Here is a 17,618-nt window from a genome sequence, read left to right on the forward strand (position 1 = left end):
GTAAATGTATTTCTTACTGGGTCAAAACAGTGGGAGAGACACTGCCCTAGATGGCACGTGAGGTTTATGCATTGCTGGACATTCACTGAAATTGACCCAAATTCCAAGGCACCCAACTGAATAATAAACATCAGTGGCGTCCATGTATCTAGCGCTTACTCTGACCCAATGTCACTGAGTTCTCACAACCATCCTATAAGGCCAGTATCCTCCTTAGCTCCATCTTGCCGATGAAGAAACTCACACTCAGGGAGGGAAGCTGCTTGCTCAGGATCAGCTAAGAAGTGGTACATCAGGAGGCCAACTCTGGACCACTTCGCAGGCAGAGCTGCTTCCTGTCACCATGACAACACACACACTGCTGTCTCCCGTCACCATGACAACACACACCCTACACTAGCCTCTTTGCTGTTTCCATGGCACTGGTGATGCATTATCACTGGGAGCTGAGATCTCACAAGGAAAAGACAGGGAGAGCCTCCTGGACAAACATGCATAAGAATGAAGGGTGAAGGATGATGAATGAATGATGTCTCTTGGGGTTGTGAGGCTGGTGATGGGCTGAGCTAGGCTGGGGATGCCTGCACTGGGGCTTGGAAGGAGACCTCAACATTTGCTCTTAGGACATATCCCAGCCCATGAGCATGAGAAACTCCCCCGACCATCCTGCAAGCTGGAGTGTGTGTGCATGCTGGGCTCCTCTGTCTGTGGAAATTTCAAAGCAAAAATATTGGAGTGGATTGCCATTTCCTCCTCCAGGAGATCTGCCCAACCCAGGGATCGAACCCACATGTCCAGCAGTGGCAGGAGGATTCTTAGCCACTACACCACCTGGGTAGCCCCTGAAACTGGAGAGCCTCTTCATTTTCTAACAATGCACCAGGATTCCCAAGGGCCTTAGCTCCAGATAAAGCAGTGAGATAGATCAGCCTCCAAACCCTCTTATCAGTTCTGCACCTCTGAACCTCAGTTTCCTCATCAGTAAGAAAGAAAAAAGCAGTCTTGATGCTGTCAGCACTCATACACAGTTGTACAAGGCAAAACATCAGAAAAGACCACTCAGGAGGGCTTCCCTGGTGGCTCAGTGGTAGAGGATCCACCTGTCAATCCAGGAGACACCGGTTTGATCCCTGCTCTGGGAAGATCCCACATGCCACAGGACAGCTAAGCCCATGGGGCACAACTATTTAGCCTGTGCTCCAGAGCCAGGAAACTACAACTAATGAAGCCCATGCCCCCTAGAGCCCATGCTCAGCAACAAGAGAAGCCACCGCAATGAGATGCCCATGCACCACAACGAGAGAGTTGCCCCCATTCGCCACAACTAAAGAAAAGCCCGCACAGCAACAAAGACCCAGTACAACCAAAAAATAAATAGATAAAATTATTTTTAAAAAAAAGACCACTCGGCAATCATGATGGAGACGAAGACGAGACCATTCCACAATCATGTCTGCGTGCACACAAAACAAGGTCACTGTGCAAACCACAAAACAGTCACCTGCCTGCCACCCATGCCTGGCCAAGGTGAACCACTCCTGCCAGCCATGTTCCTCCCACCACCTGGTTTAAAATTATTAAGACGCACAATCATCTAATTACCCCCACTTCCTGATAGCATCCAACCTGCAGCAAAATACACTACATTAAATCATCCCAATTCACCTGACCCAAGCCCACGTCCTACAATAAGCCCCTCTTAACATCCTCTTACTAAGATGCCCCACGGTCCCCACACTCCCATGCATGCAAATCAAGCTTGATTTGACTACAGCAGGGCTCCTGGTGGTCTTTAGCTGGAGGGTGTTGACACCACGAAAATGAGAACCTTTCTAGAGTCAGTCTAAGTTTTTGCCTGTCGACATCCATGCCCCTGCTTCTGCTAATGGCATCCCATCCCTGCCCCCTTCTCAGTTCGTGTCTTTGGAGACAGCTGACCCCACTCAGCTGACTCCACTCTTGGTCCTGGGTGAGCATGTCACATAGATGTGGCCAATTAGATCACGTATGTAGCCCCAGGCCATAATGCTTGGCTGAGTGGTGGGAATGGAACCCACCATGGGCTAATGAAAGCTTTCCTTGGGCCTTTTGCCAGAATATTGGGAGAAAGGGGCCTGTCTCTTGCTGGATCTGTGAAGCTGCTGGGATGTAAATGTGGGCTGGATGGTCCCAGATTTACACCACAAGGGGAGGGACTGCTCAATAGTGACACAAACATAAACATTAGAGGTGGGGACAGGTGGAGTCTTAAAAGCATCATTGAACTATCCCTGGATCCAGCCATACCTGAAGCAAAACTCAACCCTTCTTACACATTTAGTTACATCAGCCAATACCTTCCCTTGTTCTCCTTCAGTTAATTGAAATTGAGTTTCTATCACTTGATGCTGAACAGGCCTTGACTGCCGTACCCAGTCTTTTTATGATATTCACTGAGACCCCGCTGTGAAAGGCTTAACACATAACAAATGCTCAAAAAATGTGAACTATTACTGCAGGATCTCAAAGCAGGAAGAAGTCATGTGGGCCAGCCTCGCACCCAAGGCACTAATTTCCCTTGTGATATCCCTGATGGAGTGTGATCCTAGTTGGTGTTTGGATACCTCCAAAGACGGGGAGCTCACTTCTTCATCTGTATCTCAGGAGACATTCTGCTTCTTCTTCTTCTTTTTTTTTTTTTGACATTCTGCTTCTATTAGCACAAGCCCTGAAAGTCTCCACCCCAGTCCTCAGCCCCAGACTCACCCTGCAGCTGTGAGAAACGCAGGGCAGCAGCGTTGAGGGCCTCCACCCGCTCACTCTGGGCTGCGATGTCCCCCTCGAGCAGTCCATGCTTCTGCAACAGGTCCTCCGCCTCCACCAGGTGCTGCCCACACTCCCGGGACAGCAGCTGAGCCTGCAAGTAAGAGCTGCCCTGAGTGTAGCTTGGGCATCAGCCCTCAGGCCACTCCCCCTTCCACCCACCACCCACACCAGCCTTCGCTCCTCTACTCCATCACCTGAACTCTGATCTCTGTCTCAGACCTCATGTCTCAGTCATCACCTCTCTCCATCTCTGTCTCTCTGGATGCTCCGTCTCTCATCACCTCCGTAGTTCTGGGCTCTGTCTCTCTCTCTCTGCCTTCATCCCTTTCTTGTTTATATTTCTCTGCCTCCATCTCAATTCCTACCACTTTCCCTCCATGTCTTGTGTCTGTATCCCTCTCTCTCTGCTTCCATCATCTTATCTCCATCTCGCTCTTTATCCAACTCTCTCTCTCCCATAGGTCTCTCTCTCTTTCTCAAACGGATTCCATCTTCCTGTGTGTCCTCTGTAGCCAACTTTTAATAGATTTCTGGTGATACCTTTGGGTCTGCTTCTCTAGTTTTTTCTCTGATTTCTTTCTCTGAAACTGTTTCAGTCTTCCTCTGACTTAATCTCTGTCTCTGTCTGTCCCTGATTGTCTCTGTACTACTGTGTCTTTTTATCTATTTCTCCGGGTATTTTTCTGTCTCTCATACATTCTTCCTCTGCCTGTGTCTCTCTGTATCTTTCACTCTTTTTGTCTCCCTTTCTCGTTACCTCTTTCTGTCTCTCTTCTCTTCTCTCTCCATCTTTGACAACTCTTTCAGGATAAGGACCCCTCCCATCCCTCCAGGTATGCCACCCCCATCACTGGTGCCCGATCTGGCCCCTACCTGCATCTCCTCCATCCAGTCCACCATGTACACCATCTCCTGGAAGACCTTCTGCAGAGCCAGGTTCTGCTCGAGCCGTGTCCGCCGGGCACCAACCAGGCCGGTCAGCAGGGCCCACTGGCGCAGGACACTGTCACGCTGGGCTGCCACCCGGCGGGCATCATAGTAACCTTCAGTTGCCAAGGCCTGGGCCAGCTCTGCCACGCCCTGCACCCGCTCCTCATAGGCTGCTATGTCTGCCTCGATGGCTTCGTGCTTCTTCATGGCTGCCTCCACCGCCGGCAGCTCATACCCAAAATTGTCCTGGGGCAGGGCAGGCCACAGATGCTCATCCATAATGATTCAGCAGTTAACCTGTTACCTTGACACTGTGTGACCCTGGAAACTCCCCTACCTGCTCTTGTTACCCTGGAGACCAGTCCCATCCTTCCCCGTTACCCTGGAGATCAACCCCATCACCCCAAGGTACTTTGGAGACCATCTCCAACCTTCCCTATCACCCTGGAGACCAGCCCCACTATCCCCAGTTACCCTAGAGACCAGTCTCATCATCCCCCCCAGTTACCCTGGAGACCAGCCCCACCATTCCCTGTTACATCTCTAACCCTAAATTTGTTACCTAGGAAACAAGCCCCATCCTTCCATTTCCTTAGAGACTGAGGACCAGGCCTACCCTATCCTGTTGTTTAGGAGACCAATTCTATTCTTCTGAGTTACACTGGACAACTGATAACAACCTCCTTTGTCACTTAAGAGATAATTAACTACTCTCCCTATTTCTAAAGAGACTAATTCTGTCCTCTCTAGTTACCCTGGAGACCAGTCTCACTCTCCTATTACCCTGGAGAGCAAGCCCACATCCCTCCCCGACCAGTCACTTAGGAAACCAATTCTCCCATTCTACCTTCATTTTTCACCTAGAAGACTAATCCAACACTTCTCTGTTGCTTAGGAAATCGAGAAATCTCCCTTTCTGGTCCCAAGGCCGTCAGCCTCACCCTTTCTCCCTTTCCCCCGGAGCCAAGCCCTTCGCCCTGTACCTGGGAGACCAGGCGCTGGTTCTCATTCAGCCAGCTCTCGCGCATGGCCACCTTGTGGTCAAACCTCTGGGCCAGCAGTTCCAGCTTCTCCTGCCGGATCAGCTCAGCCCGGAGGGCAGCCTCTCGCTCATGTTCTGCCTTCTCCAGTTGTCCCCATGCCTAGAGAGGCAGTCAGATTCCAACAGCTCAGAACTTCCCTGGTAGTCCAGCGACTAAGACTGCGCTCCCAATGCAGGGACCCTGGGTTCCACCCCTGGTCAGGGAACTAGATCCCACATACCGAAACTGAGTTCACATGCCACAACCAAGATCCCACATGCTGCAATGAAGACCTGGGGCAGCCAAATAAATAAATAAGATTCCAATAATTCCCCACAGTAATGGCCTTGGCTTCTCTGTCTGAGGTCATGCTCAGCATTTTGGCACCTTTGCACACACTGGAAAAAAAATCTTGCTTCCTCATGACCCTTTACTGTTGGAAAAACCATCAGAATGGATGTCAGATGCATGACATCTGCAATGTGAAGAGCTCCCTTGAGCAGTGCACAACCTATACAACCTCACAGGGCAATCCTTTCTCTGCCCTACATCCTCAGCCTCACCTTGTCAATATCCCAGATGCCACAGCCCTCCCGGGGCACGTAGAGACGACGGTTGCAGGCCCGCAGTTTGCTCTGGATGCTGAAGAGCAGCACCTCCAGGTTTCCCTTCTCCTGAAACCTGAAGGGGCCTGAGCTCAGGAGCCCTGCCTCCACACCTCCCCCTGCCACCCTCCCTGCTGAGCCAGGCCTCACTTGACAGGCTTCTCCAGCGTGCAGTAGGCCGTGAAAGCCTGAAGCTGCTGCTGCACCCCACTTAATGAGTTGGCAAACTTCTGGTTGCTGATGAGGCCCACGGTGCGGTGGATCCAGGCCAGCAGCTCGGTTGCCAGCTCCTCGTAGCGCTCAATGATCTTCCCCACCTCCAGCACCTGGTCCAGGACCTGACCCCGCAGAGGGAGGGAGGGGGGTCAGTCTCCTCCCAGATGCAGCCCCTATGGTTCCCAGGCTCCCACCTATCCCATTCCTGGGCTCCGTGTACCTTTCCAATCCGTTTCCCCTCCACAGCCAGAGCTTTCATCTTGGAGAAATAATGGTAGAAAGAGACCACATAGGTGATGATGGATTTCTCATCAGGAGCCTCCATGTTCACATCTGAGGGGTAAAGAAGAGAGAGCATGATGACGAGCACTCTGGCAGAGAGATCATACTGAGTGTAGGTTAGGAGAACTCAGTCTTCCTAGCTGTGTGACCTTGGACAAGATAACTAACCTCTCTGTTCCTTTGTCTTTTTTTTTGGACCACACCAAGTGGCATGCAGGATCTTAGTTCCCTGACCAGGGGCTCAAACCTGTAATCCTGCAGCAGAAGTGTGGAGTCCTAACCACTGGACCACCAGGGAAGCCCGTGTTGTTCCTCAGTTTCTTTATCTGCCCCATGAGGATCTACTTCATGGATTAAATAGTGCCTGACACATATACACCACCATGAAGAAATTATCTACAGTGATTTCTTGGACACACCATTCATTCTACTGTCCACCTCAGGACCTTTGCACTTGCTCTTCTCACTGTCTGGAACACTGTTCCCTTTTCCATGGGCCAAACTCCCACTCACCCTCCAGGGCTCCACTCAAGTTTCCTCAAATAAGCCTTCCTGTTCCTCCTGTCTAGACATGATCTCTTCCTGTTATTCTTCCTCGTGCCCTCTTATCATTTCCTCCTAGAATATATCACAATTTAGAACTGTGTGTGTGTGTTAGTAGCTCAGTTGTATCTGACTCTTTGCAACTCACTAGGCTCCTCTATCCAAGGTATTCTCCAGGCAAGAATACTGGAGTGAGTTCCCTTCTTTAGAGGATCGAACCCAGGTCTCCCGCATTGCAGGCAAATTCTTTACCGTCTGAACCATGAGGGACGTCTAGTTTCTAATTACATATTGCCTTGTGTGATTGTGTCTTTATCAAGTTTGAGCTCCAGGAGCACAAGTGCTATGCCTGTCTTTTACCACTGTCCCTGCCATGCCCAGCAGACAGCAGAAGCTCAAAAAATACATAAACTAAGTCTATGAAGGGTATATGAAGTTTGAGGTCAAGGACATGGGCTTTGAAGGCAGCCTGAGCTTGAATCCTAACTCAACCACTTACTCAATCAATATCCTAATAAAATAGGTCGAACTGCTCTGAGTTCAGTTTCCGCATTGTTACAGTAAGGATAGTCACAGTGCCTGCCACCTAAGAACACTATGAGTATGAGAGAGAATACTCATAGTGGAGAATACTCATAGTGGCATAGAGGAGAAGCTCAATAAATCCTGATTATCATTTCAGTTTACCCACAGAATGCATAGCATCATACTTGGCCCTGATTCTTCTTCACCTCACAAAACTGACATCCAATAAACACCCACTCTGTACCAGGCACTGTAAGAGGCAGGGCAGAGGAGTGATTAAGTCCCTGAATTCTGGAATCAGAGAGTACTGTTTACTGGGTTTTCAGAGTGATGCTAGACGAGTGACTCCACATCTCTGAGCCTTCCTTTCCATCAGTTTAAGACAGGATTGATGACTTCTATCCAACTGAATCGGTGTGAGGATGAAAGGGAACAGTGTTGATACAATTTCCAGCCATGTGCCTGGCACACCGTAGGGGCTCAGAAAAAGGAAGCAATCATTATTCCAGATACAGGGGATTGGTGGGGTATGATCATGGCCATTACCCTAGAGATGGGGGGGTTGGTATTGGGTGTGATCATGAATTTGGAATGAGGTTGAAGTCAGGGGTGGGGCTGGGGACAGACGGAAAATGGGAAGGGGTTGGGGATGAGGGCAGAGCTGTGGATGCAGGCAGAAATAGGGATGGGCTGGGGATGGGAATGAAGATAGTGTTGGAGATTGGGTTGGGGGTGGTGTTGGCTTTAGGGATGGGGCTGGGGTTGGGGGCGTTGGGTTTGGCAGGGAGGTGATTAAGGATGGGGTTGAAAGTGAAAGTCGCTCAGTCATGTCCAACTCTTTGGGATCCCATGGACTATACAGTCCATGGAATTCTCCAGGCCAGAATACTGAAGTGGAGAGCCTTTCCTTTCTCCAGGGGATCTTCCCAGCTCAGGGACCAAACCCAGGTCTCCCGCATTGCAGGTGGATTCTTTACCAGCTGAGCCACAAGGGAAGCCCAAGGATGGGGCTGGGACTGCTATATTTAAAATAGATAACCAACAAAGACCTACTGTATAGCACATGGGACTCCACTCAACGTTTGTGGCAGCCTGTATGGGAGTGGAGTTCGGGGGAGAATGGATACGTGTATTTGTATGGCTGAGTCCCTTCCCTGTTCACCTGAAACTATTACTATCCCAGCATTGTTAATTCCCTATACCCCAATACTAAAGTAAAAAGGTTTTTTTTTTTTTTTTTAAAAAGGAAAGAGTTGGGGAAGGAGGGTTAAGTTGAACTCAGGAACGGAGATAGGGTTGGGTTTGAGACAGAGATGAACAGGAATTCCCTGGCAGTCCAGCAGTTAGGACTACAGGCTTTCACTGCCAAGGACACAGGTTCAATCCCTGATTGGGGAACTAAGATCCAGTGAATCTCAGAGTGGGCAAAAAAAAAAAAAAAAAAAAAGGTAGAGAAGGAGAAAGTAGCAGATATGGAGCCTGGAAGCGGTGAGGAAGAGGTGGGGACTGGGAGGGAGTTAAATTTGAAATGATCTTGGGCTTTGGGCTGGTGTTGCAGTTGAGTTTGGGGGCAGCACTGGATTTGGGAGTCCCCCAGGAGGAAACCCGGGCTGGCGCCGTGCAGGGCTCACCCTCAGGGTCCAGGAGACGTGCCAGCCCCAAGTGCTGCTCAGCCGTGCGGAACGCTCTCTGCAGGTTGTAGTTGGCGTTGGACTTGGTGAGCTTGCTGAAGTCCACGAGATCGGGCCTGGGCAGGGGCACAGAGCGGGCAGGCAGCAGGCAGGCTCCAAAGCCGGTGGGCAAATGGGTGAAAAGACATCCTTGTCTGAGTCCCACCCAGGGCGAGGGCAGGAGGCGCACAACCCAGCCAAGGGGAAAGCCGTGTGTACTGGTGCGTGTCTGTGCACCATGTAGCTGTGGGGCGAGCTCTGCGTGAGGGCTTGTGTAAAGAAAAGTGAAGTCGCTCAGTCGTGTCCAACTCTTTGCAATCCCATGGACTGTACCCTACCAGGTTCCTTCGCCCATGGAATTTTCCAGGCAAGAGTACTGGAGTGGGTTGCCATTTCCTTCTCCAGGGGCTCTTCCTGACCCAGGGATCCAACCCAGATCTCCCACATTGCAGGCAGACGCTTTCCCCTCTGAGCCACCAGGGAAGCTCACGTGTATGTCTGACTATGACGCTCACGTGTCTATGTGGGTGGGTTCTGTACTGTATTGTATAGCGCTTGGAAGTGTGAGGTCCGGAGCCCACCCTCTTGACTCAAACCCCAGCTCAGCCTTCTCCTGGCTGTCACTCTGCGTGAGTTACTGTCTTGTCCTGTGCCTCCATTTCCTCCTTTGTAAAACGGGGAGAATAATAGGCTCTGCCTACAGGCTCACTGAATAGTAAACGACTTATTGGAAAGCACTTAGAACATGCCGGGTACACACAGTGATGTTCCCATTGTTAGCAGGACTCCAGTTAGAGCTTGTGGGTTGATGGGCATGTAGGTGGGGCTGGGTCTCCCCGTATACACGAGTGTGTACACGTGGGTTCTGGCTTCCTTCACACCAGAAGCAAGTCCCTTCCAGCCTCAGGCCTCAGTTTCCCCCATCTGTCATACGAACAGACCGTTATTATGGATCACGTGTGTGTGCTCAGTCGCTTTAGTCATGTCCGACTCTTTGCAATGCCATGGGCTGTAGCTGGCCAGGCTTCTCTGTGCATGAGATTCTCCAGGCAAAAATCCTGGAGTGGGTTGCCACGCCCTCCTCCAGGTTATGGATCATGGTGTGGGTGTAATTTATCTGGGAACCCTTCCTCAGCCAGCTTGGCACCAGACCCTAAAGCAGGAATAGGTGGGTGTGCAGGGAGCCAGAAGGGGGACTTGGGGGCTCACTGTGAGGAAGAACTTTCTGAGAGGAGGAGGCGCTGTGCACACACCAGATTCGACCGACCATAGCAAGTGAGCGGCCCATCCTGGGAACACCCAAGCAGCATGTCCGTGTAGAAGCTGTATATGTGAATGAGTATATGCAGGTGTGCTCACATCTATGGGAGGGCATAAAGGTCTCCATGTGTGCATAGGGTCTGTGTGTGTGTGTGCATCTCTGTGTAAATGTGTAACAGCATGTGTGTGAATGGAAATGTGTGTGGAAGCAGAGAGGTGAAGGGAGTAGGTCCTGTGTCCGTGAGGAGCATCTGTACACATCCATGTACAGGTGAGTATCCGAGGGACAGGGTGGGGGTAGGGTGCAGGGCAGAGCTGCTCCAGGCCAGCTGGTACCTGTGCCGATGAATGAGGGCATTGAAGGCCAAGCCGTCACGCCAGCTGGTGGTGAAATTCTGGATGTTTACCTCGGGGTAACTGGCAGTGTGGAAAGGAGAGACAGAGGCAGAGATGGAGAAAGTCCAGAGGAAAGAGAGAAGGAGGAAGAGACAGAGATGGATTGATGGATGGATAGATAGATGATAAAAGATAAATGATAGAAAAGTAGGTAGGTAGACAGATGGGTAGATAGACACAGGTGATACATAGGTATATGAGGAAAGAAAGGAAGGACGGAGGGAACACGGAGATGGAGACAGCATGGGGAGAAGGAGGGGGAGAGAGATTGAGAGGGATGGGGGATGAGCAGGAGAGAGAGAAACAGAGGGAAGAAAGAAAGGGGAGGGACAGAGAGAGAGAGAGAGATACAGAGGTGGGGAAAGGAAGAAGGGAGGAAAGAGAAGAGAAGGGGGAGAGAGTGATCAGAACAAGGAAAAGCAGATACAGAGGTAAAGACAGACACACGGAAGAACAGATAGCATTGCAAGACAGACAGGGAGCCCCAGGAGGACGAGAGACAGAGAACGCCCAGTCTCCATCCATGCCTGCCCCTACCTCCTTCCTCCCCAGGCTGCTCTCCAGAGGGCACTTGAGTTTCAGGCCAGGCCCTTCCCAGCAGGACAGAGAGTTGCGGGACCAGGGGGCATGCCCAGCGGTGTCTGTGTGCCCCTCTTCTCAAACCCACTGAAGATACCAGGACCCTGAACTTCCCACCCCAGCTGCCTGAGCCCTGGGTGTGCCCTCCTAGGCTGAGGGGGCTACTTTCAAGGGTGTAGGGTGGGGGACAGCTCAAGAATCGGGCCCAGGTGTCCCACACAGGTGCACTTGAGGCCTCTAGAGGTGCAGGACCAAGTGGGAGGAGAGAAGGGAGCAGGCTGGGGACACACCCCACCTCCTGGCATTATTCCCCTGAGGAGTCCAAGTTCTTCCAGATTGTGATACAGGTTACACTGTGACCCGGGATTGTGATACATCAAGGTTGAAAGAGTTTGGTAACTTCAGATGTAACTTTTGACGCTGAGGACTTGAGCCGCCCCTTGCACCCCTGTCCCAGAGGGAAGCCCAGAGGTGAGGGCCTGGCTCCCCTGAGGACGGGGGACTTACCCAGCTGTTTTCATCTGACACCACAAGAGCAGTGCATCCTTGGCTGAGCGTGTCTCTCTGTTGTCCTCAGTCTCAATCTTGATGACTTGAATCTGTAAGGATACAAAACATGGCTGCTGGGGTCTGGAGGGCTTGAGGCTGGGAGACACCCCACCCACACCCTGGGGGGACAGAGGATATGGGAGAGGCAGCTTCAGGCTCAGGGTGGGGGCACCAACTCTCTCCCCGTCCCCTTCGCCTATGGCATGTCCACTCCCCACTGCCCTACCTGGCCCCTTCTTCACCTGCCTATGCCCCACCCCGGTCCAGCTCCAGCCTCTTCCTTGGGCTTCCAGCTCCCAATTTTGGTGATAACCCCCAATCCAGAGGGATATATCTAAGTCTGATGATGCCTTTTCTCTTGATAAAACTCTAATTTCTCCCCATCTCAGACAGAATAAGATCAAATTGTTAATCACAGATCACCTAGGCCCTGCCGAGACTTCTGACTCATCTCCTCCCTGTCTCCCCCTTGCCTCCTAGTCTCAAGTCATACTGGTCTTTCTGTTCCTGCAACAAGCCAAGTTCATTCCCACCCCAGGGACTTTGCATCTGCTGTGCCCTCTGCCTGGAATGCTTTTCCCTTTCATCTTCGTAATCATTCAGCCACCAGGCTCTCCCCAAGCACTTCTCTGGTCCATACGATCCCTATTACTGCTTTATCATAATCTATTCTTTTCTGCATGGCTCTTTTTTTCCTTCTCTGCTTAGAATTGGTCCTTTTCCCACACATGTCTTGTTTACATATTGATGGGCTTATTTATTATGTCTACTGCTGCCCCCCATGTCTTGCTCCATAAAGACAGAAAATTTGTCTATTTTGTTTCTGAACTGGAGCAAGACTGCCTGGATTCCCATTCCAGTTCCACTACCCAGCTGTGTGACCTTGAGCATATTACTTCACCTCTCTGGGCTTCAGTTTCCTTGTTGGTAAAATGGGATAATGAATAATATATAATTTACGGGGTTATTGTGCATATTAAATGCCAAGTGCTTAGAACACAGTAAAATCTATATACACGATGATTGTAATGATGGTGTTGTGTCCTGGAGCATATTAGGAATATTTCTGGAATGACTGGATGAGTGGGTGAGGGACTTCTTAAGGCCTCCCTCCGGGGTGGGGGGGGCCTGGGCGGGGCTGGGGTCACTTGGGATCACCTGGAAGCGAAGGATGATGGTCCAGACCAGCCCCAAGGTCAGTCGGTGGTTCCCGTCCACGATGTCATGTGAGCCCACGTTCTCCAGGTGCACACGCTGCTCCTTCAGGAACTGCAGGGCCTTGTCTACGTTTTCCAGTGAGTGGATCCTCATGCGACCACGCGTGGGCCTTGGCTAGGGCGGCAGGGGTATTAGGAGCGCCAGGGCCTGGCCATGAGCACGTGCCCTCAATCCCACATCTTTCAAAGAAGGTCATCTACATAACTAGGCCCCTCTACCCCTGGTCCAGGCCACGCCCCCTCAGCCTGATCAAAGACCCAGGATCCAGTCCTTCTAAAGAAGCTCTGCACCACTCATAGCCAGACCCCTTCTAAGTCGTGTCCTTTCAGGGTTTATTCTAGTTCCTGGCCCCGCCCCTTCAAGTTAAGCTCCACCTCTAAACTGATAGCCACACCTTTTCTCATGAAGCCCCGCCCCTTTCTCGTAGTCTTACTCCCGCCCCTTTCATTGGATCTCCGTCCCAGGCCACCACTGTTTTGCCGCTAGTCCCATGACCACACCCCTCACTTCCTCCTCTTCAGATTTCTGCCTAGGGCCACGCCCACTCCTTTCAAGCCCCGCCCCACTCCAGGAGTCTCCTCTTGTTTATGCTGCTGTTCAGTTGCTCTATTCCTTCCAAGGGCGCTCCTGTTCTATACCATGTGCTCCTCATGACTTCCAGAGCTTCAGGCTCTGGTCCTTTCATCAATCTCTAGCTCCATCATAACCCCACCCTTTGCAATGAAGTCCCATCCAAGCTCAGAAATACAACTGCAGCCCATACAATAAGCGGTATCCATACAAGAGTTCCATTTAATCCCCAGACTCCCGCAACCTCGGCCTCACTTTTCCGATGACAACCACACCCTCAACCATAGACCCCTGCAACAGAGTTCTGCCCCAATTTTATAGCCATGCCTCCTGCTACGCATATCCAAGCCAAGCCCTTCTAATAAAGCTCCACCCTTCTCCATTAGCCGCCCCCTCCAACTTCCAGTGGAGCCCCACCCAAGCCCAGAGTTCCTCCCTGAAGGACAGCCCTCTCCTTAGACAGAATCCCACCTCTGTTCCAAGCCAGATCCCAGGCTCTTCCCAACTAAGCTCAACCCTGTGCCATGGCCCCACCCACCCGAATGAGGGGCCTCTAACCCACTCAGTCTTTCTAGTAAGCTCCATCCATCCATTAGCCTGGCCCTGTATACAGTAGCCCAGCCCGAGACTCCAGGGAGGCCCCCGTTCCCCACCCCTTCTGGCCCCCTCACCAGCTGCTCCCCAGACAGCACTTCCAGCAGCCGCGTGAGCACGAAGCCGTCCCTGAGGTCTGTATAGAGGTCCCCGATGTGGCAGCCAACACGGGCGAGGTGCGAGTTCACCCACTTGGTGAAGGTTTTCTTCTGCACGGCCTCCCGCTCATCTGAAGGACAGGTCCTGATGAGCCCCCAGCTCCTCCAGGAACCCCGCCTTCCAGTTTCACCCCAGCCCTCCAAGGCCCAGGCAGTTCTTGCCCAGGCCCAGCTCTCTGCAACGATCAGGTCTTTTGCAGGTGCTTCCTCCTATCTGGGATGCCCTTCCCTCACCCCCCCTCTGCTGTCCTTTAAAATTTTCCTGAGATATCAGTTCCATAGGAAAACTGTCTTGTGTCTTAGCCTAGTCAGCTCTGTTCCTTTGTTCAGTAAGTATTCAAGCATCCACTATGTGCCTGGCACTGTTCTGGGCTCTGAATTCAGTCAGAGCCCTTTCCTGGCAGAGTTCAGTTTAGTGGGGGCACAGATCATAAGCTGGGGCTTCCCCAGTGGTTCCACGGTAAAGAATCCGCCTGCCAATGCAGGAGACGCACGTTTGATCCCTGGGTCGAGAAAATCCCTTGGAGGAGGAAATGGCAACACACTCCAGTATACTTGCCTGGGAAAATCCCATGAACAAAGGCGCCTGGTGGGCTACAGTCCTTGGGGTTGCAAAGAGTTGGACACGACTGAGTGACTAAGCACACAGGTAATAGTCTAGGGAGTCACAGAGGGTTAAGGAGGGAGGAGAGGATGAGGGTTGGGTCTCAGGAATATCCCTGGCTGCTGTGGGGAGGGTACCTCTGAGAAGGCAAGAATGGCAGCCTGGAGCCCAGGGAGGAGATTGGGGAAAGGACTCAGGAGAGAGGCTGGACCAGGGCAGACACTGAGGGGATGGGGGAGGGGGCATCTTGGAGTTATTTAGAGATGAAAAAGTAAGGGTTAGCCACTGACAGGCTGTGGGGGAATGAAGAGGAGGGACTATGCTAGACTGCATGTTCCCTGAGGGCAGGAACCACATCTTCCCCTCTGCAGCAGCTGGATCGCTAGGTTTCCCCCATCCCTGGGGCAAGAAGTGGGCTTGGGATGACTTAAGGGGGAGGTGCAAGGTGGGAAGGATGTATGCAACTTCTCCTCTCTGCTTACCAAGAAATTGTTTGGGACCTCTCTTCCTGTCATTTCTTTTTTAAATAACAGTTTTGGTATGAGCTATACTTCCCATACTATAGAATTTGTCCTTCTAAGTTGTAAATTCAGTAGTTTTTAGCATATTCACAGAGTTATACGACCATCACCTCTATCTAATATCAGAACACTTTGATCACCCCAGAAAAGAAACCCCATACCTGTTAACTCCCCATTCCACCTTTTCCTAACCCTAGGCAACCATTCATCCATTTTCTGTCTCTAAGGATTTTCCTACTCTGGATATGGGATCGTGCAACATGTGGCCTTTTGTGTCCGACTTCTTTCACTCAGCATAATGTTTTCAAGGTTCATCCATGTTGTGGTATGTAGCAGTTTTTTATTCCTTTTTACAGCTAAGTAATATTACATGCATGCGGGGTGCTGAGTCACTCAGGTGTGTCCCAGTCTGTGTGACCCTACGGACTGTAGCTCCCCAGGCTCCTCTGTCCATGGAGATTCTTCAGGCAAGAATCCTGGAGTGGGTTGCCTTGCCTTCCTCCAGCTGATCTTCCCCACCCAGGGATCAAACCCACGTCTCTTATGTCTCCTGCGTTGGCAGGTGGGTTCTTTACCACTAGCACCGCCTGGGAGGCCCTAGTGGTCCATTGTAAGGATATACCATATACTACCTGGTCAGGGAACTAGATCTCACATAACTAAGGCCAAGCTCAGCCAAATAAATAATAGATAAAATTTAAAAATAAATGTTTTTTGAATATACAGAAACAACCCAGTGAATCCGAATGGCATACCTTGTTTGCTTGAATGTGGGTTGTGTGCTTTTGGATGGGATGGGGGACCTGTGTGAACACATGATCCCTCATCACACATAAGGAAGTGATGACGGGAAATATGTAAATAGAGTGTTTGCTTATCCTGCCTCTGACAGCCAATGCCCAGAGCAGATTGCAGTTCATGCTGAGGCCCGAGTGGAACTTGAGTGCATCCCCTGAGAGGGGCAGAATGAGGGCAACCGGATTTAGCTCTGCCTTTACTAGCGACAGGCTATGTTGGGAAAAGCCCAAAGCCCATCCCTCCTCTTTGGGCCTCTGTTTTCCCATTTCCAAAATGAGGGGTTTAGACTAGGTCAGGGTTACTTCAGTGGGCTCTGGGGGACCCTGGGTGTTTGGGAATGCATGCTTGGAAAACAAGGACTCGGGAGAATAGTTTTTAATTTTGTAACTTCATTTCTGTGATCTGCAAAGAAAATTAATAGTAACACATCCTGGATGGACTTCCCTGGTAATCCAACAGAGGCGACATGGGTTTGCTCCTTGGTCTGAGAAGTTTCCACATGCTGCAGGGCACCTAAGCCCACGAGCTGCCACTAAGGAATCCCCCTCTCCTAGAGCCTGTGCTGTGCAATAAGAGGCCATTCCAGTGAGAAGCTTGTGCACCAAAGTAACCTCCGCTCACCGCAACTAGAGAAAGCCTGAGCTCAGCAACTAAGACGCAGCAGCGCAGCCAATAAATAAATCCTCTTTTAAAAAGGAAGAAACACATCCTGGACTGTCTAGATGGTGACTTTATAGAGAACTATGCAGTGAGATTTGGGAGTTTGTGATTACAGTCTCTTTAGCATGGAGCTGGGGCCCAGAACTGAAATGCCCACCGGGGCCAGGCAGGCTCACAAGGGAGAATGAGGCCCTGGTAAAAGCGAGCAGCAGCCACACAGCCCCGCACGACTGGAGCCTCACAGGAGTGAAGGTCCAGTGCTGCCGTACCACGTGATAGCCCACGAGGTGCCAAAAATCTGGAGACAAGAATCTCCCTATTTTTAAATGCTGGCAACCGATTTACGTTTTTATAAAACACAGTGGGGTTGAAACCAAATGTGTCCTAGAGTGCCAGTTCTGGCCTAAGTTGACACTGAATGTTGACTGTGCTGGTGAGTGCGTGCAGCTACCTCCTCATGGAAGTGGGTGCCTTCCATCTGCCCCTCTGGCGCCACCTCCTCTCTGGGGCACCTGCCGTGAGCCCAGGGAGGCTGGCCAGTGTGGACCGTGGGAATGGGCTCTTCGGCCATTAGAGGTCTGGCTAGCAAGAGATGAGGGGAGACAAAAAGGGCTGAGGGGTTCATTTCCTCCCCAGGGTTCCCCAGTGGTAAAGAACCCGCCTGCCAGTGCAGGAGACATAAGAGACATTGGTTCGATCCCTGGATCAGAAAGATCCCCTGGAGGAGGGCATGGCTTCCCCAGTGGCTCAGAGTGTAAAGAATCTACCTGCAATGCAGGAGACCTGGGTTTGATCCCTAGGTCGAGAAGATCCCCTGGAGAAGGAAATGGCAACCCACTCCAGTATTCTTGCCTGGGAAATCCCATGGACAGAGGAGCCTGGTGGGCTACAGTCCACAGAGTCTCAAAGAGTTGGACATGACTGAACAATGGCAAACACTTTCACTTTCCTTGCTTGACCAGGCTTCCCCCAGAGCCTGGTGGCGCTCCCTACAGCCCCCACTCCTGCCGGGGATGCCTCGCTCCCCTCTCAGCACTCCCTGCCCTGTCCCAGTCCCCGGGGTCTCCACACGTCTGTAAACAGTCCCTTCATTAAATTCTCCTTTTTGAGGAG

General features: G+C 51.3%; 1 protein-coding gene across 1 annotated transcript in view; it reads right to left on the reverse strand.

Annotated features, from left to right (window-relative positions):
• SPTBN4 (spectrin beta, non-erythrocytic 4) overlaps nt 1-17,618 on the reverse strand; it is a 75,989-nt gene that overhangs the window by 51,821 nt on the left and 6,550 nt on the right. The window contains exons 2-12 of the mRNA XM_040252645.1: nt 13,842-13,993; nt 12,541-12,714; nt 11,341-11,432; nt 10,195-10,275; nt 8,560-8,675; nt 5,799-5,911; nt 5,513-5,700; nt 5,321-5,438; nt 4,719-4,877; nt 3,679-3,981; nt 2,746-2,896 (exon numbers count right to left, since the gene is read on the reverse strand). Coding sequence (XP_040108579.1) covers nt 2,746-2,896; nt 3,679-3,981; nt 4,719-4,877; nt 5,321-5,438; nt 5,513-5,700; nt 5,799-5,911; nt 8,560-8,675; nt 10,195-10,275; nt 11,341-11,432; nt 12,541-12,714; nt 13,842-13,993 — 1,647 coding nt within the window. The remainder of the gene's footprint in view (nt 1-2,745; nt 2,897-3,678; nt 3,982-4,718; nt 4,878-5,320; nt 5,439-5,512; nt 5,701-5,798; nt 5,912-8,559; nt 8,676-10,194; nt 10,276-11,340; nt 11,433-12,540; nt 12,715-13,841; nt 13,994-17,618) is intronic.

The sequence above is a fragment of the Oryx dammah genome, unplaced genomic scaffold, assembly GCF_014754425.2.
Source record: "Oryx dammah isolate SB20612 unplaced genomic scaffold, SCBI_Odam_1.1 HiC_scaffold_13, whole genome shotgun sequence".
Lineage (NCBI taxonomy): Eukaryota > Metazoa > Chordata > Mammalia > Artiodactyla > Bovidae > Oryx > Oryx dammah.